This window comes from Paramormyrops kingsleyae, chromosome 4 (assembly GCF_048594095.1).
Source record: "Paramormyrops kingsleyae isolate MSU_618 chromosome 4, PKINGS_0.4, whole genome shotgun sequence".
In the NCBI taxonomy this organism is placed as follows: Eukaryota; Metazoa; Chordata; class Actinopteri; order Osteoglossiformes; family Mormyridae; genus Paramormyrops; species Paramormyrops kingsleyae.
In genome coordinates, this window is record NC_132800.1 from 25,695,471 (window position 1) to 25,717,342 (window position 21,872).

Sequence of the window (21,872 nt, forward strand, 5' to 3'; positions counted from 1 at the left end):
AAATGGACAATTTCTCAACAGGATCCTGACCAGTGTGAGAGGAAGAATATAAACACACACACACACACACACACACACACACACACACAATGTTCACTATTTCACTGTGATAAATGAAACTTTAAATATCACATCATACAGATTTTTTTCTGAAACACCACATACATGTAGATAATAGCACACAGCTCTTACTTTTCTCTGATACGTCACCCAGCTCACTTCCTGCTTGGTTACCTGAAATAAGAAAGAATTTCATATTCATTTCTATCTTCAACATCAGTATGTAGCAAAAACTTCATTATTTCCCATATAATGTTATTTAATATATTTCTTTTTCAATACCTAAAAAAGGTTACATATGGTTTTATATGACAAGTGAGAAAAGTTAAAAAGCGTGATTACAAATCTGCAGGTCTGCCTTCAGTCTCTCAGCAAGGTCATTCAGGGTCATATTCTTCAGGATTTCAAGCATGACATTGAAAGCATCAACTTCGCTGTAGGAATTTATCATCTTGTCAGCGAGGTCTGTCCTATCCAAGCCCTTCACCAGACCCCTGGGAAGGGGCTTTAACTCTTTATACTGTGTGTGACTCAGTTTCCATTTAAACTTCTTCAGCTCTTCATCATCGAGCTCCTCCAGGTACTCCTCCAAGAGGTCGGGGAGCGAGGTCTGGGTCTGCAGAATGTCAGAGATGAGTCCATGAGACTCACAAACCCGTACATGGTCACTCCCACACATGCACTGACCTTTCTGTTAACAGAAGGCAGGTTTCCTGCTCACAGTCTTATATGTCTGCTGGAGATACCTGCTGTGATTCTTTCATTACTATAGGAGACACACGTGTGTTTATTTCTGCATTATTATTTAACCTTATTTAAGCAGGTTAGTCTCACTGATGTTTAAAATCTCTTTTAAAAGAGAGACCTGTCCAATATAAACAGTTTCAAGTTAAGATCCAATACAGCACATTAAAACAATAGGGTCAAATCATAACAGACTGCAAACATAATGTTAAGGCAGCATCAAATATAATTATACACATTTTAGATAAAGTTATTCTGTTCCAGCCCGTCTGTACCATTTGGCGTAGGGCAGTACGGAAGTAATATAATTATACATATTTTAGATAAAGTTATTCTGTTGCAGCCCGTCTGTACCATTTGGTGTAGGGCGGTACGGAAGTAATATAATTATACATATTTTAGATTAAGTTATTCTGTTGCAGCCCGTCTGTACCATTTGGTGTAGGGCGGTACGGAAGTAATATAATTATACATATTTTAGATTAAGTTATTCTGTTGCAGCCCGTCTGTACCATTTGGTGCAGGGCGGTACGGAAGTAATATAATTATTCATATTTTAGATTAAGTTATTCTATTCCAGCCCGTGTGTACCATTTGGTGTAGGGCGGTACGGAAGTAATATAATTATACATATTTTAGATTAAGTTATTCTGTTGCAGCCCGTCTGTACCATTTGGTGTAGGGCGGTACGGAAGTAATATAATTATACATATTTTAGATTAAGTTATTCTGTTGCAGCCCGTCTGTACCATTTGGTGTAGGGCGGTACGGAAGTAATATAATTATTCATATTTTAGATTAAGTTATTCTGTTCCAGCCCAGTCTGTACCATTTGGTGTAGGGCGGTATGGAAGTAATATAATTTTACATATTTTAGATTAAGTTTTTCTGTATCAGCCCATCTATACCATTTGGTGTAGGCAGTATGGTACGGAAGTAGCCTGGGGAAGAGCACTGTGGAGAGGGAGCTTTTTGTCTGCTATGTTCAGCAACCTTCAGCTGAAAATCATTACTCAGCTTAAGCTTCCCTGCCTTTCAGTGTCTGGTATTTATGGACAAAATGCATCAAATGCCGAAACGCTGTAGCCAAACCTCCTGGTGAGCCATTGCTTAGATGATTATGGCTGTAAGGAAACCAGGTCCTGTGTATCAGTCTGACTCTGTAATAAAAACCAAAAGTAATTTTAGCTTTATATTCAAAAGTCAGTTTAGCAGCTGTAATATCTTACAACCAAAGCAAACTGGTCAGTTTTTACTCACACAGGCAGTTTGCAGTCGCAGGGAGAGACGTCCACTGATCATTTGGACTAATAACTATGGGCCATATTTCACCCTGTGTTTAAGTCAAAAAGGATACAGCCATTACACTGCATGTTCCTTCAGTATTCAATGGGCACTTTGGATATTAAACTATAAGGAGGGAGGCTGGCCTTGATGTGATGTGCAACCAGCCCCTCAAAGCATGTTATCTCCACTGAGGTGAAAGCGATTGGCCTGTAATCACTGAGGCAGGTTATATCAGACTTCTATGGGACAGGGATGATGGTGGATGACCTCAAGCAGCGAGGGATGGTGGGTTGGGATAAGGAGCGATTGTAGATCTTGGTGAGGATGCCAGAGAGCTGGGAAGGACATGCTTTGAGTATTTTGCCTGATGCTCTCAGGACCAGCTGCTTTCCTCGGGTTGACTTGCCTGAGTGCTCATCTCACTTGGTGTTCCTGCAGAGTGAGTGTGGGAGTGCTGGAGGCTGGGGGGGTGGGGGGGGCAGTGTGACTGTGTCTGACCTGTGTGACTCAAAGCGAGCAAAGAAGCTGTTTATACTCTGGTCACCAGAGCGAGGAAGTGGCTGTACCACCTGAGGCAGCTGAGGAGATTTAGGGTCATTCCAGTGATCCTAAAAACCTTCTACTCAGCTGCTGTGGAGAGCATCTTGACCATGAACATTACGGTATGGTTTGGGAACTGTTCTCTGAAGGAGCACATAGCCCTGCAGAGGGTGATCAGGGCGGCCGAGCGTCGTGTCAGATCTCCTCTGCCCTCCCTGCTGGACACCTACAATAAACGCTGCAGGTCCAGAGGTACCAAGATAATTAAGGACTCCTCACACCCCGCAAACTGCCTGTTCCACAGGCTGAACTCAGGCAGACGGCTCCGTTGCCTCATGTCCAGGACAGAGAGACTCAGGAAGCTTTTTCCCCCAGGCCATAAGGCTTCTCAATTCACACTAATTCTGGTCCTTCTGTACACTACGTATGTTTGTACTGGTCCTACATTTTCAGTTTCTGTGCCATCTTGGCAGCTTTGATGCCCTTCCTCAGGTCATCTCTCCCTGTGCTGTACTGTCCCCTGTCCCCTGTACCCTGTCCTCTGTCTCCTGTCCTGAAGGCAGTATGGCGGTTCCTGATGAGTGAGTGGACTTCTGTCATCATCCAGGGTTTCTGGTTTGGAAAAACCTGGGCGGGTTTGTTGACACTGACATTGTCAGCACAGTTTGCAATGTAGAACAGCACAGTTTGTGTGTCCTGCTCTAAGTCCTGATATTCAAATAGACTCCAGTCGTTGTGTGTAGCTGGGAAATAGCGTCCCCTGGCCAAGTCTTACTTTCTTCCTGAGGGGGATATAGGCTGGTATGAGGAGAAGAGCAAGGTGGTGTGACTGGCCTAAATGTGGTAAAGGCACAGTTCAGTAGCCATTAGGGGTGTAACGGTTCACAAAAATCGCGGTTCGGTTCGATACGACACAGTGGTGTCACGGTTCGGTATGTTTTCGATACAGCAAAAATAAAAAAAAATGCCAGATAATTTCTTTGATTTTTTTCACTTTTTTATTTATTAAAACATCAAAAAAGTATGATCTTGTTTTTTCTTTTACTTTAAACAATGATGAAGCTATTCTTCACACATCTTCTGAGGTTTCTTTTTAGCAGCAAATAAAACAAAACCTCCTTTATAACCAAAACCAAAAAGCTCCTGATAAAAAAAAATTATGTAACTTTGTAGTAGTTATAAACTACAAAGAAAAGAACAATTTTGTTTTTATATGGAACTCAGTTTCAATCAATTTTTAAGTTTTTTTTCCAGAAAGATGAGTGTGTCCACATTTTATCCACCACTCTCTTGCCATCACCCTCATAACTTACAGGGAAACCAAAGTGCTCCCAAACTCCAGACCTGTTGGTTATAGGAGGATACTCTATTTCTGGTCTGATAATTGCATTAACGTTACTAGCCATTTTGCAACGAGCTAGTGCAGCAAATGCCTGACTGACTGGAGTAGTGTTTGGGGGTGGGAGGGGCAGTCAGCACGTTGCCTGTCACGTCGTTTGGGCTGCCTTGTTGAGCGTAGTAGCACTGAAAACATTATATTTTACACACTTTATTCTCTTTTATTTTTTTCAAATATAACCCTCTGGAGTCTAGGAGTAGGGAACACACTTTCACTGACTGGGGCATGATCACACATTTCATTCAATATCATAAACTTAATTCATAGCAAATAAATTATTTCTTATATATTTGTTTTGGCATTAAACTCATCTTAATCTTAGTGTACTTTGTAAATATGTCAGATTTATGTTAAGTTTGTAATTTGACATCAAAGTATGGATATTGCAAAATGCAGCTTAGAATAATTGCAGACACATAATAAAAGTACATAGTAAGCAATGCTGGCAGTTTGTTTTGATCCAAGATATCTGATCAACAAAGTCTTGGCTACATGAAGATGACTAAATGGTATAGTTGCAACGTTCAGTTGGATAAATAAATAAGAAAAACCGAACTCATGTCACTATTTCTGGCTCCTTTCATTGAATATGTAGCAACTGTCATGTGTATGAATGAGCCATTGTCACCTGGCCACGTCCCTACCCCCCTATTATGGCGCTGATGGGGATGTATCTGGATCGCGTTGCACCGTTGCGCTGTTAATAAAATTACCATGCGAATTCCATTTGAATACGCGCTAATTAATGTGGCTATTTAGAATGTGAATAGCGATCTTCGGGTGAGAGCGGCACTACACGCCCCCGATCCAGGTAAAACAAAGTAAGATGACTTGGTTTACTTTTTATGCCGGTTTAGCTCAATTTTAAAAACTTTAATACTTAATGGACGTTTTGAAAAGGAGACCGATTACGGATTTAGTCAGCGTTTTTTTCATGTTTCTATAATAAGATTTCAGCGAGTTATGAACTGAAATAGACAAGAAAGATACTCGGCATCGCTGAGGATGCCGTCGACTCCAGAGGGATAAAAGTATTTTTCTGAATCGTTCGGTTTGTAATGCGTACCGAACCGAAAGCCTCGTACCGAACGGTTCAATACGAATACGCGTATCGTTACACCTCTAGTAGCCATGCTTGATATTAGAATAAACACTGTCAAGTATGTTTTGCCGCCTGGTGGCAGAGTTCATGTATTGAGTGAATTTGGGGGGGAAAGTGATTGTCTGTGGTTTGGTTGTGTGAAAACTGAAAGGCGACAAAGGGAGTACTGGCACTGAATAACAAGGGGAGCACTGGCACTGAATCACAAGGGTAGCACTGGCACCTGGCACTGAATAACAAAGGGAGTACTGGCACTGAATCACAAGGGTAGCACTGGCACCTGGCACTGAATAACAAGGGGAGTACTGGCACTGAATCACAAGGGTAGCACTAGCACCTGGCACTGAATCACAAGGACAGTACTGGCACCTGGCACTGAATAACAAGGGGAGCACTGGCACCTGGCACTGAATCACAAGGGTAGCACCTGCACCTGGCACTGAATCACAAGGGGAGTACTGGCACCTGGCACTGAATCACAAGGGGAGTACTGGCACCTGGCACTGATTAACAAGGGTAGCACTGGCACCTGGCACTGAATCACAAGGGGAGTACTGGCACCTGGCACTGAATCACAAGGGGAGTACTGGCACCTGGCACTGAATCACAAGGGGAGTACTGGCACCTGGCACTGATTAACAAGGTGAGTACTGGCACCTGGCACTGAATCACAAGGGGAGTACTGGCACCTGGCACTGATTAACAAGGTGAGTACTGGCACCTGGCACTGAATCACAAGGGGAGTACTGGAATCTGGTACTGAATAACAAGGGGAGTACTGGAACCTGGCACTGAGTCATAAGGGGAGTACTGGCACCTGGCACTGAATCATAAGGTGAGTACTGGAATCTGATTCTGAATAACAAGGGGAGTACTGGCATCTGGCACTGATTAACAATCGGAGTACTGGCACCTGGCACTGAATCACAAGGGGAGTACTGGAACCTGGCACTGAGTCATAAGGGGAGTACTGGCACCTGGCACTGAATCATAAGGGGAGTACTGGAATCTGATTCTGAATAACAAGGGGAGTACTGGCACCTGGTACTGAATAACAAGGGGAGTACTGACACCTAGTACTTAATAATAAGGGGAGTACTGACACCTAGTACTTAATAATAAGGGGAGTACTGGCACCTGGCACTGATTAACAAGGTGAGTACTGGCACCTGGCACTGAATCACAAGGGGAGTACTGGAATCTGGTACTGAATAACAAGGGGAGTACTGGCACTGATTAACAATCGGAGTACTGGCACCTGGCACTGAATCACAAGGGGAGTACTGGAATCTGGTACTGAATAACAAGGGGAGTACTGGAACCTGGCACTGAGTCATAAGGGGAGTACTGGCACCTGGCACTGAATCATAAGGGGAGTACTGGAATCTGATTCTGAATAACAAGGGGAGTACTGGCACCTGGTACTGAATAACAAGGGGAGTACTGACACCTAGTACTTAATAATAAGGGGAGTACTGACACCTAGTACTTAATAATAAGGGGAGTACTGGCACCTGGTACTGAATAACAAGGGGAGTACTGGCACTTGGCATTGAATAACAAGGGGTTCACTGGTACCTGGCCCTGAATAACAAGGGGAGTACTGGCACCTGGCACTGAATAACAAGGGGAGTACTGGCACCTGGTACTGAATAACAAGGGGAGTACTGGCACCTGGCACTGAATAACAAGGGGAGTACTGGCACCTGGTACTGAATAACAAGGGGAGTACTGGCACCTGGTACTGAATAACAAGGGGAGTACTGGAACCTGGTACTGAATATCAAGGGGAGTACTGGAACCTGGTACTGAATATCAAGGGGAGTATTGGCACCTGGTACTGAATAACAAGGGGAGTACTGACACCTGGTACTTAATAATAAGGGGAGTACTGACACCTAGTACATAATAATAAGGGGAGTACTGGCACCTGGTACTGAATAACAAGGGGAGTACTGGCACCTGGTGCTGAATAACAAGCGGAGTACTGGCACCTGGCGCTGAATAACAAGAGGAGTACTGGCACCTGGCACTGAATAACAAGGGGAGTACTGGCACCTGGCACTGAATAACAACAGGGGTACTGGCACCTGGCACTGAATAACAAGGGGAGTACTGGCACCTGGTACTGAATAACAAGGGGAGTATTGGCACCTGGCACTGAATAACACGGGGAGTACTGACACCTGGTACTGAATAACAAGGGGAGTACTGACACCTGGTACTTAATAATAAGGGGAGTACTGGCACCTGCTACTGAATAAAAAGGGGAGTACTGGCACCTGGTACTGAATAACAAGGGGAGTACTGGCACTTGGCATTGAATAACAAAGGGTTCACTGGCACTTGGCATTGAATAACAAGGGGAGCACTGGCACCTGGCACTGAATAAGAAGGGGAGCACTGGCACCTGGCACTGAATAAGAAGGGGAGCACTGGCATCTGGCACTACATAACAAGGGGAGTACTGGCACCTGGCACTGAATAACAAGGGGAGCACTGGCACCTGGCACTGAATAACAAGGAGAGTACTGGCACCTGGTACTAAATAACAAGAGGAGCACTGGCACCTGGCACTGAATAACAAGGGGAGTACTGGCACCTAGTACTTAGGGTCACTGGTCTACAGGAGAGTGGGTGGTTCAAGGAGCTGCTCATCAAAGGCTGTCAACGGTTTATACTCAACACTCACAATGAGTTTATTTACGCATCATGGCCATCACATGTATTCTTTATTCATTCCATGCGTCTTTAGTGCACCTACACACGGAATTAACGCTATGCATGTGCGAGATGCAGTACCAAACAAAATCTTGGAGGCAGTATGGTCACCTTTTGTCACAGAACTATGTGTTTATTTATGGTACAGTTTTAGTATAAAAGTAGCATCTCATCATTTTTTTAAGAGTAAATGGTCAGAAGTTACAACAAAATATTTTCATACGCAGGAGAAAAACACAAACACCTCGTACCAACTGTCAGGCACGGTGGTGGAGGGGTAATGATTTGGGCTTGTTTTGTAGCCACAGGACCTGGGCACCTTGCAGTCATTGAGTCAAGCATGAACTCCTCTGTATACATGAGTATTGTAGAGTTAAATATGAGGTCATCCATCTGACAGATAAAGCTTGGCCAAAATTGGGTCATGAAACAGGACAATAATCCCAAGCACACCAGCAAATCTACAACAAAATGGCTAAAAAAGAAAAGAAGTTTTGCAATGGCCCAGTCAAAGTCCAGACCTCAAGCCGACTGAAATGCTGAAGCAGCGTCGTACAGAAGAGTGGGTCAGAACTCCTCCATAATGATATGAGTGACTGATAAAGTCACACAGGAAATGATTACTTAGAGTCATTGCTGCTAAAGGTGGTGCTACAAGCTATTGAATAATTGTACTTAGTTTTTCACACATGGCTTCTTCAGTTTGGTTTCATTATTGTTATAAATAACATAAATGAACAATAACATGCTGAACTGTTGTCTGTTTTTATATTGATCTGTGTGAGGAAATTCTCTTCATGCTTCCCCCAACTTGCTCACTGTGAGATCAAGTTGGTTATGAAGGGCAGCCACCCATAGCAGCACTCAAGGAGCTGGGAGTTAAGGGCCTAGCTGAAGAACCTGCAGATGTACCAAGACTGGGCTCAGACCAGTGACCTTCTGATCACAGGCACAGAGGCTTAGCCCACTGAACCACATGCTGCCCCCACACCTGAAGTCAGTCATTTAAATACATTTAGAACCTGGTAAGGTCCAGGTAATTTTTTTCAATTATTATGCCCTTACATGCAAAACTTTCTTGTTCACTTGACTGTATGTTTTCTCATCATGTTACCTAATAGCAGCATTTAGGGAGAAAACAATAAAGGCCCAAGGACTGATCCCTGTGGTACTCCTTATTGGACCGGTGACTTTGACAACAGAGTACGGTTATTTGCCAGAGCATACTGATGTCAATTAGTCAAAGAGGATTTAAACCAATTCAACGCCCTTCCACACATCCCATCATCAAATTCAAGTCTATGTAATAGATTAAATTGGCCGATTGTCACGCTGTCAGGAACAATTGCCAGTGTTACGAATTATATGACTATAGTTAAGGCAGTTTCAGTTCTGAATCCCTGACAGAATCCTGTCTGGAATCTATCCAGTATTTTGTGTGTCTAACAGTTTGACTGCTGTAACTGAGCAGTAACTATCTTCTTCAGAACTCTGGACAGAAATGGTACATTAGAGACAGGTCTGTAATTGCTGAGCTTCTATGGGTCCAAACTTGGTTCCTTCAGTAGTGGTCTCATTCCTGCTACTTTACATTGGTCAGTGTCATAGCCTGGGGACAGGGACGCATTCATTGTGGCAGTTATGGGTCTTGACAGAACTCCCTGAGATTCTGTAAGAAGTGGAGTGGGGATTGGGTCCAGAGGACAAGTGGTCAGTTTGGTTTCAGTTATTATTGTTGTTTTTAACTTCTCTTCATTGTTTAATTCTAAAACATTAAGGGTGTGTGCATCAGTTACTTGTGAACCATTTGAATATGTTTGTAATTTTATTACTAAAGAAGTCCATAAAATGTTCACTATCAGTATCACTTGGTAGCAGAGGTTCAGCCTTAGCTGTTAGATAAGCTATTGCCTTAAAAAGGTAGTGAGGGTTATTTCTATTGCCATCAATAAGGTTACAGTAATAGGCTGTACATTATAAAAGATGCAAGATGCAGCCTGTTTAACAGTAAATTCTCGCTGTTTTATCATTTTCCCCAAAACCATACATTTTATTCACTTTTATGTCACAGGTGATTGTGAGATGGCCCAGTGTAAGTTATCTTAACTTAAAATTTTAGGTATTTAGGTATCTCCATTCATGAACATTTTGTTGGATTCCTTCAGGCACATGACACAACTGACAAAGGCTTATGTGAGTCATTTTTAGGACACTTAGAAACACTTGGTTTGGACCTTTCCAACTGTCGGGGCCAGTCATATGATAACGGGAGTAATATGCAGGGAAAAAAGCAAGGGGTCCAAAAGAGAGTGCTGGAACTAAACAACAAAGCATTATGTATTCCTTGTGGAAGTCATACACTGAACCTTGTTGTCAGTGATGCAGCCAAGTCATCTGTGACTTCTATGAGCTTTTTTGGTCTGTTACAGCGGCTTTACACTCTGTTTAGTTCCTCAGTTCACCGCTGGGCCATTCTCAGAGAACATGTCAAGGATCTCTCAGTGAAGGCACTATCAACATCCAGATGGGAGTGTCGAGTTGAAGCTGTTAAAGCTGTTCGATACCAGCTGCCTGAAATATTGAAGGCTTTAACTGCTCTGATGAAGTACGCTACAGAGAAAAGGGATGCAGAAGTTCTTTCAACAGCTTGAAGCCTCCTGCGGGAGATGCGAAGGTGGCCATTTATGGTAAGTACCATTATATGGTACAATGTATTGTTCCATATAAATAAAGTCAGCAAGATCCTGCAGAGCCCCAAAATTTCAGTTGAAACTGTGAGGAGAGAGTTTATGGCAGTGACAGAATTTCTTCAGGAATTTAGGGACCATGGATTCACCTCTGCTATGTCAGATGCCAGGGAGATAGCAGAGAAGACTGAAACAGAGATGAGCTGGCCAGAGGTGCGTCAGAGAAAACAAAGAAGACAGTTTGACTATGATGGAGAAGATCAAACTCAGTTAACTGGTGAAGAGCAGTTTAAAACTAACTTTTTTCTTCAGTTAGTAAATACAGCACTTATGACAGTAAGACAGAGATTTTCACATCTAGAGAGCATAAGTGAGTTGTATGGCTTTCTCTACGCCACTGATATCATGAGAAGCACAGTGCAGAGAGGGAGACTAAATGAATGCTGCTCCAGACTGGAGAAAACAATGCAAGATGTTGATGCTGGTGACCTGAAGCTGGAGATCAAGAGTGCCATCAGATCCTTTCCCACACACATCTCCACACCATCTGAGATGCTTGATCACATATATAAAGAAAATATCCTGGACATATATCCAAATTTGAGTATAGCTCTCAGACTGTTACTTACTCTCCCTGTCACAGTTGCTTCAGGTGAGAGAAGGGTCTCTTACCTGCGTGAAGTTGGCCCCCCATATGTTTCAGATTTCAACCAAACTGGTCTCAATCGTATGTGCCGCGTTTGTGCCGGATTGCGCCGTTAAAATTTTTGTTTGTGCTGTTTTAGTTTCTGAGATATAAATGTGTGTTTACATGGTGACGTCATCAGCGTGAAGTTGGCCCCCCATTTGTGTCTGATTTCCACCAAACCGATCGCAATCGTATGTACTGCGTTTGTGCTGGTTTGTGCCGGTAAAACTGTCCTTTGTGCTGCTTTATTTTCCGATATATTAATGTTGTTTACATGGTCACGTGACACCAGCGTGAAGTTAGCCCCCCATTTGTGTCTGATTTCCACCAAACCGATCGCAATCGTATGTACTGCGTTTGTGCTGGTTTGTGCCGTTAAAACTGTCCTTTGTGCTGCTTTAGTTTCCGAGATATTAATGTTGTTTACATGGTCACGTGACACCAGCATGAAGTTAGCCCCCCATTTGTGTCTGATTTCCACCAAACCGATCGCAATCGTATGTACTGCGTTTGTGCTGGTTTGTGCCGGTAAAACTGTCCTTTGTGCTGCTTTAGTTTCTGAGATATTAATGTTTGAAATGTTGTCCCCCCAGCAGCGGTTACTGCTCAAAATGTACTGTACTGTTACGTTTTCCATGACAGTGTCACGCACGTAAAGGCAGTGTCTCGTGACTACGCCGGCACTGTCACGGGACAGCGCTGCACTGTCACGGGACAGCGCTGCACTGTACTGTTACGTCTGGCATGCACGTATTGGCAGTGTCTCATAGTGCAGTCTGACTTGGCGGATTGTCCCGTTGCAGCACAGTTGACACTGAAGGTACATTCGTCCAAAACAAACCAATATTCAATCATTAGCAATTTAAGTGTCAGTGGGAGTTATGTTCTTAATCATCACTTTGTCGTATTTATTAGGCTATATTAATGGAAACATAACACGTGGGAAGATGTGAACGTGATTCCTACTGTTACTTAATGACAAAACAAAGAAGTTATGGCAATGAAATGCTATTGTTTTTCATCCAAAGACGCTACCCCTAGTGGTACATGCCAGTTACTTCAGATTGTCACGCTGCAGGGGAAATACGATGGCTGGAAGTGCGCTCATAATCCAACGCTTTGTATAAGCATATTTTTCACAACGCTGTAAGCATTACACTGCTCTACCATTCATTGATTAAAAAAACGATTGAAAACCTGATGTGTAACGAATGCTATCATAGCTATTCCAAAGACGCTACCCCTAGTGCCACATGCCAGTTACTTCAGATTGTCACGCTGCGGGGGAAATACGATGTCTGGAAGTGCACTCATAATCCAACGCTTTGTATAAGCGTATTTTTCACAACGCTGTAAGCATTACACTGCTCTACCATTCATTGATTAAAAAAACGATTGAAAACCTGATGTGTAACGAAAGCTATCATAGCTATTCCAAAAACGCTCCCCCTAGTGGTACATGCCAGTTACTTCAGATTGTCACGCTAAATGGGTTAGTTTTCAGTTTTCTTTTAAGGAAGGTTATTTTAAAAGGTGCAAACAATGCAAACAATATGTTGCATGTACAAATTAATTACAGAGGGGATTTTATTACAGCATTTACTAACATGCCATGTGTATATGGCAGGCCAAATTGTCTTTCAATAGTCTAAGGCTTAGTCGAAATAACTTGATTCCTACTAGTAGAAACTGCAAAAGAAAAATTGCATTTTTGCCTCACATTTACTATATTAAATTTTTACTAGTAAAAAGTTATGTTGTAAAGCCCTACATTTTTTACAATTGTAATTTTACTTTACATTTTTACTAGTTAGAATTCCAGGTCCTTACGAGAGAGATCTGAAAATACTCATATCCGAAATGTGAATTTAAGATTAACTAACCTGTAGGCTAATGAAATTTGTCATTTTTTTTCTCTCTGTGGCTCTGAGGCTAGGGTTCTGTGCCAGCAATCAGAAAGTTGCTGGTTTGAATGCCAGGAGTGATTATTATTATTATTATTAATAATGACAATAATAATATCCTATAATTTAGCCCAGTGTTCCTGAAGTTTGCCTAATGTCATATGCGGCCCCACAGTGGAGATCCTCCTAGCAGAGGTTGCCCAGTTATTCACACTGCACACACTCAGTGAGCCCCTCCTTCTTTCTGGAAGAAGGGAGCCACATAAGACCATTCCTTCTGCAAAAAAATACTTTTCAGAGTAAAAAAAGTAAATTTTATGATGATCAGAGTTTTTGTCATACTGTCTAAATTGTTTGCGTGAAACATTGTAAAGTCATATTATTTTAATCAGTGTTTTCTTAGCTTCTAACAAGCATCACTAGCATGTGTCAAAGCTATTGTGTCAAGCTAGTACAGCAAATTTTACTGTGGCTGTCAGTGTAGGGACAGATGTGTACACACACACACACACACACACAATGACTTACTTGCCGTTATGTATTACTCTGTCAAATGATGTTGTAATGTATTAATGTATTACAACACATCCATGTCAAGCGCCTTGTGACGACTGTTGTGAAGGACGCCATCTAAAATTGAATTGAAATTCATATGCATATTGCCATATTGTTTATGTTATACTGCATTATATTTGCTAACTGGACGACCCATTTCTTAAAACAACATGACAATCTGAAGTAACTGGCATGTACCACTAGGGGGAGCGTTTTTGGAATAGCTATGATAGCTTTCGTTACACATCAGGTTTTCAATCGTTTTTTTAATCAATGAATGGTAGAGCAGTGTAATGCTTACAGCGTTGTGAAAAATACGCTTATTCAAAGTGTTGGATTATGAGTGCGCTTCCAGACATCGTATTTCCCCCGCAGCGTGACAATCTGAAGTAACTGGCATGTGCCACTAGGGGGAGCGTCTTTGGAATAGCTATGATAGCTTTCGTTACACATCAGGTTTTCAATCGTTTTTTATTAATGAATGGTAGATATTGCATTCACGTTCTATCAGCAGTGTAATGCTTATAGCGTTGTGAAAAATACGCTTATACAAAGCGTTGGATTATGAGTGCACTTCCAGACATCGTATTTCCCCCGTAGCATGACAATCTGAAGTAACTGGCATGTGCCACTAGGGGTAGCGTCTTTGGAATATCTATGATAGCATTCGTTACACATCAGGTTTTCAATCGTTTTTTTAATCAATGAATGGTAGAGCAGTGTAATGCTTACAGCGTTGTGAAAAATACGCTTATACAAAGCGTTGGATTATGAGTGCGCTTCCAGACATCGTATTTCCCCCGTAGCGTGACTATCTGAAGTAACTGGCATGTACCACTAGGGGTAGCGTCTGTGGATGAAAAACAATAGCATTTCATTGCCATAACTTCTTTGTTTTGTCATTAAGTAACAGTAGGAATCACGTTCACATCTTCCCACGTGTTATGTTTCCATTAGCCTAATAAATACGACAAAGTGATGATTAAGAACATAACTCCCACTGACACTTAAATTGCTAATGATTGAATATTGGTTTGTTTTGGACGAATATACCTTCAGTGTCAACTGTGCTGCAACGGGACAATCCGCCAAGTCAGACTGCACTACGAGACACTGCCAATACGTGCATGCCAGACGTAACAGTACAGTGCAGCGCTGTCCCGCGACAGTGCCGGCGTAGTCACGAGACACTACCTGTACGTGCGTGACACTGCCATGGAAAACGTAACAGTACAGTACACTTTGTGCTGTAACCCCTTCTCCCCATTTGCGTCTGATTTCGACCAAACCGATCGCAATAGTTTGTGCCGTTTAAAAGTTGTCTGTATTGTTATTTTTCTGAGTTATACCTCTTAGTTTATGCCTTTACGTGATCGCCGTATAGTGCTCAGGCTTGTGTTTCTCATGTTAACGGAAAGTGGAGCGTTTGATGACTCCGCGACAAAGCTGCACGTAGACTTAGTCAGCCCCGCCAGCCAGATACCGCATTTTAGGATCATGCTAGATATTTTCACAAATGACCGCCAGTTACATACTGCCTCGTTACGTGCAGGCTTGACCCAGGTTATCATCTGTTCTACCAACTCATCACAACACAGTACGATTCCTTGAGATTTAAAGATTCTTGGGAATGTGTAATTTGGGAGTGAAAAAGCAAAACAACAGTATGGAAAGTGGCTCTTGCGGTGTCAAAAGTGATTGTGTGGTAAAGCACATCACAGAATCCTAAATTATATGCAGACGTACATAGCGTTTTGCTACAAGGTAGTGAACGCCCCAGCACCAAACGCAACTAGTTAATGCTTAATACTGTACAACAATGTATAATAAACTCCTGTCATTTTGCCTGCACTGTGTATTGTGATGTCTTTACCTTCCCATGGACCCTCTTACTTCTTGCACATGGCGGTTAAATAAAAATGTCCAATAATGAAGTTTTACTGTCTTTGTAAGAATTTAGCGAAAATATGTATGTCTATGTATGAATACGTATGTATGTATGTGTGTATAGTTAATGAACAGGTATAGACCTCAAAAATATTAACGCCCGCGCCCCCCAATTTCTAAAATGGCATTTCTCATGTGAAAATACAGCGCCCACTTATTAAATAGCAGCATAAAATGAATACAAAGTGCTACATATGAAACGCATATGGGTGTTAGCCGCTGAGAACCTGAATTTATTCAGCACGATCTTGAAATGCGTTATCTGGCTGGCGGGGCTGACTAAGTACGTGCAGCTTTGTCGCGGAGTCATCAAACGCTCCACCTTCTGTTAACATGAGAAACATGAGCTTGAGCACTATACGGCGATCATGTAAGGGCATAAACTAAGAGGTATAACTGTACAGTACAGACAACTTTTAAACGGCACAAACTATTGAGACCGATTCGGAGGCAAATGGGGGGCAACTTAAAGGCGAAGTCACGTGACCAAGTAAATAAGCAATATATCAGCACTGAAGCAGCACAAAGGACAGTTTTAATGGCACAAATGATTGCGATCGCTTTGGTCGAAATCAGACGCAAATGGGAGGGGGGACAACATTTCAAACATTAATATCTCGGAAACTAAAGCAGCACAAAGGACAGTTTTAACGGCACAAACCAGCACAAACGCAGTACATACGATTGCGATCGGTTTGGTGGAAATCAGACACAAATGGGGGGCTAACTTCACGCTGGTGTCACGTGACCATGTAAACAAACATTAATATCTCGGAAACTAAAGCAGCACAAAGGACAGTTTTAACGGCACAAACCAGCACAAACGCAGTACACACGATTGCGATCGGTCTGGTGAAAATCTGACGCAAATGGGGGGCCAACTTCATGCTGATGACGTCACCATGTAAACACACATTTATATCTCAGAAACTAAAACAGCACAAACAAAAATTTTAACGGCACAATCCGGCACAAACGCGGCACATACGATTGAGACCAGTTCGGTTGAAATCTGAAACATATGGGGGGCCAACTTCACGCAGGTTAAGAGAAGAGGCCTGACGAATATCTAAGGGCAGGGGTCTCCAAATCTATCTATGGGACTTATTCTACCATGTGCTTTAGTCAAAAATGTATTTGTCACAATCCAGGGTTAATAGACTACATTACCCAGGATGCCTTGTCATTCCTCAGGGGCTCATACTTGTATTCAGTTTGGAATTACCTTATTCTTTGAATTGTTTGCACCTATTGGTTTCATTACTCACCTTATATATACTTATCTGTTCCTTCAGTATTCGTATTCGCACTCTGAAAATAAATTAACTTATTTTTCTCTTTATGTATTTGAATGCAGCAGCGGCCCTAATACTCACTGCCACACTTCCGTGGATTTTAAGCCTCTAAATTTACAGACACTGAGCTGAGACTCCAGGAAAAACAAAATGACCAGGTGAAAACCCTCAGAAGACCAGACATACTGTACCAGAGTGCGCAGAATATAACATGTCAACCTGTACCGTAAGCAACCTAATAGATCGGCGGAGCTGATTTTATTTCTTGTTAAAACTGAAATGAGAGTAAATTTTACTAAGACTTAACTAACTGTCAAATAGCAACAATGAAAGAAAACAACAATAAAATCCAAAACAGTGTATCACCATAATAGATACATTGATTTGCCCTATACCCAGAAACAGTATATAACTTTAATTTGCAAACGTTAATTCCTTTGCTCAAATCGCTCAAAAAGTAGTACTATGATGTTGGATGTTACAGGGACTGCAATAAATGCAAAAGGGTCATTGTTGCTCTATATGGCCGCTGTACCTTGTTTTTAGACTAAAGGCCTGTGACGGATATCGATCCTTGGACCCTTACCTACCCTTAGATTAGAATAGATCAGCATACTTTGTGTGGTGAGAATTATTTAATTTGCCATACTGGGATGCTTCTTTATTCAAACACTCAGAGATATGCTGAGGTATTCTGTTGAATCAGACCATTACTCTTAAAACAACAAACAAACAGATAAGATTCCATGCTTGTGGCGTCCTGCCCGCCACGTCCTCCCGACCCTCCCGTCTCCTGCCTCTCGTGGCCCCGATGTGCCGCCCCTGATGCTTGTGGCGTCCTGCCCGCCACGTCTGCCCGACCCTCCCGTCTCCTCCCTCGCGTGGCCCCGATGTGCCGCCCCAGGCGTCCTGCCCGCCACATCCGCCTGATGCTTGTTTCCTCTTGTTAGTCTCTGTATTTAAGTTCCTGTTTGTCCCATCATCACCAGTCCGGTCATTACCGTCGCTCCTCCTGTCACCCATGTCCCTCCTCGCTCTACCCCTCTCGTTTAGATCCCTCGTGATCTTTTTCATTTCCAGTCCCTGGTTGGTTAAGTTCAGTAAAACCCCCTTTTTGTTTTGCAAACTCCTGCCCTCGAGTCATTCGTCCTGCATGTCATGACAGTGCTGAGGCTGATCAGACAGGTTCAGCAAATTCTCCAGGAGCAGGATGTCCATGTGTGACACATACAGCACCAAGAAAACAAGCTATTACTATGTCTATTACTACTATCACAGAGGTCTATTCTGTAACTGTGTAAGAATTGCTGTGCAAAACAACTTAGAGAGAAACACTGAAATGCACATGCAAGGAGAGTTATGACTAACAGAAACATTCTTAAGTGATTAAATATAGTGATTCTGTTAATATTATTTTTCCTTGGGTCTTCAGCATGTCACTCTTCTAGGCCTGGATTTAAAAATCATAAAGACTATTAAAGTAACTAACAGCATTTTCTGAGAAAATTCTCACCTTACCTTGAATGAGGAGCGACTGGGAAGGTGAACATAACTAAGCGACAATGGCTTTGGGGAGAGAACGCACAATCCGTTAAGGTGCAGGAATTTCCCGTTTTGTAGTCTTTAATAGTCATGGGGTGGAGCAGAGCACATGAAGTTTGGAAAGGACAAGAAGGTGTGGAGCAGTGGAACAAGAAAAAAATGCTGGCATAATACTATAGATAGTTCAATTCAACTTTATTTATATAGTGCATTCTCACATTACATTGTCTCAAAGTACTTTACATTACCCTCCACTCAAAGCCCCCAGTGAGCAAACCAGAGGCAACAGTGGCAAGTAAAACTCCCTAGGATGAAGAAACCTTGGGAGGAACCAGACTAAAAGGGGAGCCCAACCTCCAGGGGGCAGCAGAGGAAGTCAAATGAACAGGGTGGCAAAGTTCCAGGACATAGGTGGTTTGGGAGAGGTGCACTGTACAGTGCAGTACATTTAACTGGGGCTGCAGCACCAGCACAGGACTGACCCTGTGGAAGAAAAATTGGCCACTTAGAATAAAACTCCGGACGTCTCAGTTGGTGAGCAAAGTTATCTACTTTATTCAAGCAATCTAGCACAGCGCTCCAGTCACACTCTGGCACCAGCTACCCTGAGCACAAACAGCAACCAGCTGGTAAATCATAACACCCAATTCCATTTAAGGACGTCTAAGTCCTGATTGGTCACAAAACACCAACAAACCAAGATCAAACGTATGACAAACATAATTCTCCTCCTTTATTGGTTCACCTTGATACCAAGGTACATCCATCCATTTTGCTCAATTTCCCAAAACATGTCCTACTGTGACGACTTCATAACTACATCTCTCTGTGCACCGGTTGGGGCAGCTTGAATCCCTTCCTGCAGGTGGCTCCCCCCCCCCTTCTCCGCTGCCCGTCTCTCAAAGGCCTTCAGGACCTGCGAGACTGACCATATGCAGGCTACTGTGAGACAAGGACACACAGTATTCAAAACAGTCTCTTCCTGCCTAAAGCCTAAGACATAACAGACCCAATATGCCTCCCCCCCCCCCAATGATCTTCCCACACCCCAGATCAGCATAACCCTCCCCGAAACACCCTGATGGGTTTGGGACACTGGTACCTGCACTGTAAAAACTGTTACTTAGATAGGTAACATATTCCAATCAATTTTTGGAAGTTTAGCGAACTAATTGGTATTTTGAGTTGGAAAAACTTTGTAAAATAGGCACTTCATTGTATGCTAAAAGATTAAGCTATGAGAGAGTCTATGATAAACAGCCAATAAACTGAGTAAAACCAGGGTCAAAAATGTCGCATATTAAACACATCAGACAAATAATATAAGTAACAGTTAAAAGAAATAAGGATTTAATTTGAATTAATTCATGCATTCAGTTTTATTCATTCTGTCCAGTTCTTCCTTTCTATGTTTTAAAAGTGTAAACTGCTTCAAATAATTAGTTACCGTTAGCAGAAATGTAACAAATAAATATTGCAGATGTTTATTGTGTACAAAGAGTGTTGAAGTGACAAAAAGCAAAAGTCCGGTTTTTCCTTTAACCCTCCCTTTCGTGGTTTTGCCACCTGCGAAGTGCGGGTACCATTTCGTCTGACTCGCAGCCTTTAGCTTAGCCCTTCACAAAAGGATCGACAAGTTGCTGTTTAATGCTTCTTAATTTATATATATATATAAAAAAAAAAAACATATTACAAAATGAAATTCAAATCTTCTTGCTACCTTATCATCTCCGACGCTTCCCCAGGGCAGCGAACAGACCGCGCCTAAAGCCCAAGGCTGAGGTCAATGACGGTGTCTGCTGGCCCGCTTCTCCCCCCCCATGTACCACGTCACCTCCTTTTCAGGGCAGCACCCTCACCACCTGTAGGGGGCGCACTTGTGCCAAATACAAACTGATTACAGTAAACATACATCAAGCAATTTAACTATGGCTCCTACAAGTGTACTGCAGTACTATGCTTTGGGGAGAGAACTTGCGATCCGTTAAGGTGCAGGAATTTCCCGTTTTGTAGTAATGGGGTGGAGCAGAGCACATGAAGTTTGGAAAGGACAAAAAGAAAAAAATGCTGGCATAATACTATAGATAGATAGTTCACTTCAACTTTATTTATATAGTGCATTCTCACAACATAACATTGTCTCAAAGTACTTTACATTACCCTCCACTCAAAGCCCCCAGTGAGCAAACCAGAGGCAACAGTGGCAAGTAAAACTCCCTAGAATGAAGAAACCTTGGGAGGAACCAGAATAAAAGGGGGGGCCCAACCTCCAGGGGGCAGCAGAGGAAGTCAAATGAACAGGGTGGCAAAGTTCCAATACTTAGGTGGTTTGGGAGAGGTGCACTGTACACTGCAGTACATTTAACTGGGGCTGCAGCACCAGCACAGGACTGACCCTGTGGAAGAAAAATTATAAATCAACCTCTCTAATCACTTTAGTTTGGCCACTTAGTATAAAACTCCGGATGTCTCAGTTGGTGAGCAAAGTTATTTTCTTTATTCAAGCAATCTAGCACAGCGCTCCAGTCACACTCTGGGACAAGCTACCCCGAGCACAAAGAGCAACCAGCAGAGGTGGACAAAGAGCTGACATTCATTACTTAAGTGAAAGTACAGATACCACCGGTCAAATGTTACTCCAATACAAGTGAAAGTACAGATACCACTGGTCAAATGTTACTCCAATACAAGTGAAAGTACAGATACCACTGGTCAAATGTTACTCCAATACAAGTGAAAGTACAGATACCACCAGTCAAATGTTACTCCAATACAAGTAAATGTACAGATACCACTGGTCAAATGTTACTCCAATACAAGTGAAAGTACAGATACCACTGGTCAAATGTTACTCCAATACAAGTGAAAGTCGTGCAGTCAAATTTTTTCTTAAGTTAAAGTACTGAAGTACTTGCTTTTAAAAATACTTAAGCAGTAAAAGTACATTTTCTTTCACTGCATTGTTGCATTATTGGCACAACACATACAATACCTAATGCCTCTGACTAGCTTGGAGAACCTCTAGAATAGGAAATTGGTAAAATGTTACAGAATGAAACAACACAAGCTGACAAAGAAAACAAGTAATTTATTTTTAGCAAGACATCAAGACAATCTCAGTGTGATCAAATTACTCAAACTTGTAAAAGTCCTTACTTAGCTTAAGCAGAAGCTGGTTCTCAAAGTTGCATGAGCTGATTGCTGCCCGTCTTGTGGCCTAAGGATCAATCCAGCTGCAGTAAAAAGCCTCTCACATGCTGCTGAGGCAGGCAGGGCTGTGTTTAGCTTAAGTGATAGTTTACATACAGCAGGATAAGCGGTCAGCATAGTCACACCTTCAAACTGCCCAACATGTCTGAGATATCAATCAAGCAAACTGCTGAACCAGTTAAGCCACACCC

General features: G+C 42.4%; 2 protein-coding genes across 11 annotated transcripts in view; one reads left to right on the top strand and one right to left on the bottom strand.

The window, feature by feature from the left end:
- Nucleotides 1-21,872, top strand: part of LOC111846294 (protein NLRC3-like) — a 303,153-nt gene that overhangs the window by 123,022 nt on the left and 158,259 nt on the right. The gene's annotated exons all lie outside the window — the stretch shown is intronic.
- LOC140577651 (protein NLRC3-like) overlaps nucleotides 1-21,872 on the bottom strand; it is a 159,364-nt gene that overhangs the window by 94,875 nt on the left and 42,617 nt on the right. For 2 of the 10 annotated variants that reach the window (XM_072710939.1, XM_072710938.1), the window contains exons 1-2: nucleotides 403-933; nucleotides 193-234 (exon numbers count right to left, since the gene is read on the bottom strand). The exons of the other annotated variants lie outside the window; for them this stretch is intronic. In XM_072710939.1, the coding sequence (XP_072567040.1) occupies nucleotides 193-234; nucleotides 403-739 (379 nt within the window). In that variant the 5' untranslated portion in view covers nucleotides 740-933. Of the gene's footprint in view, nucleotides 1-192; nucleotides 235-402; nucleotides 934-21,872 lie in introns of those variants that run through there. 10 annotated transcript variants of the gene reach the window in all.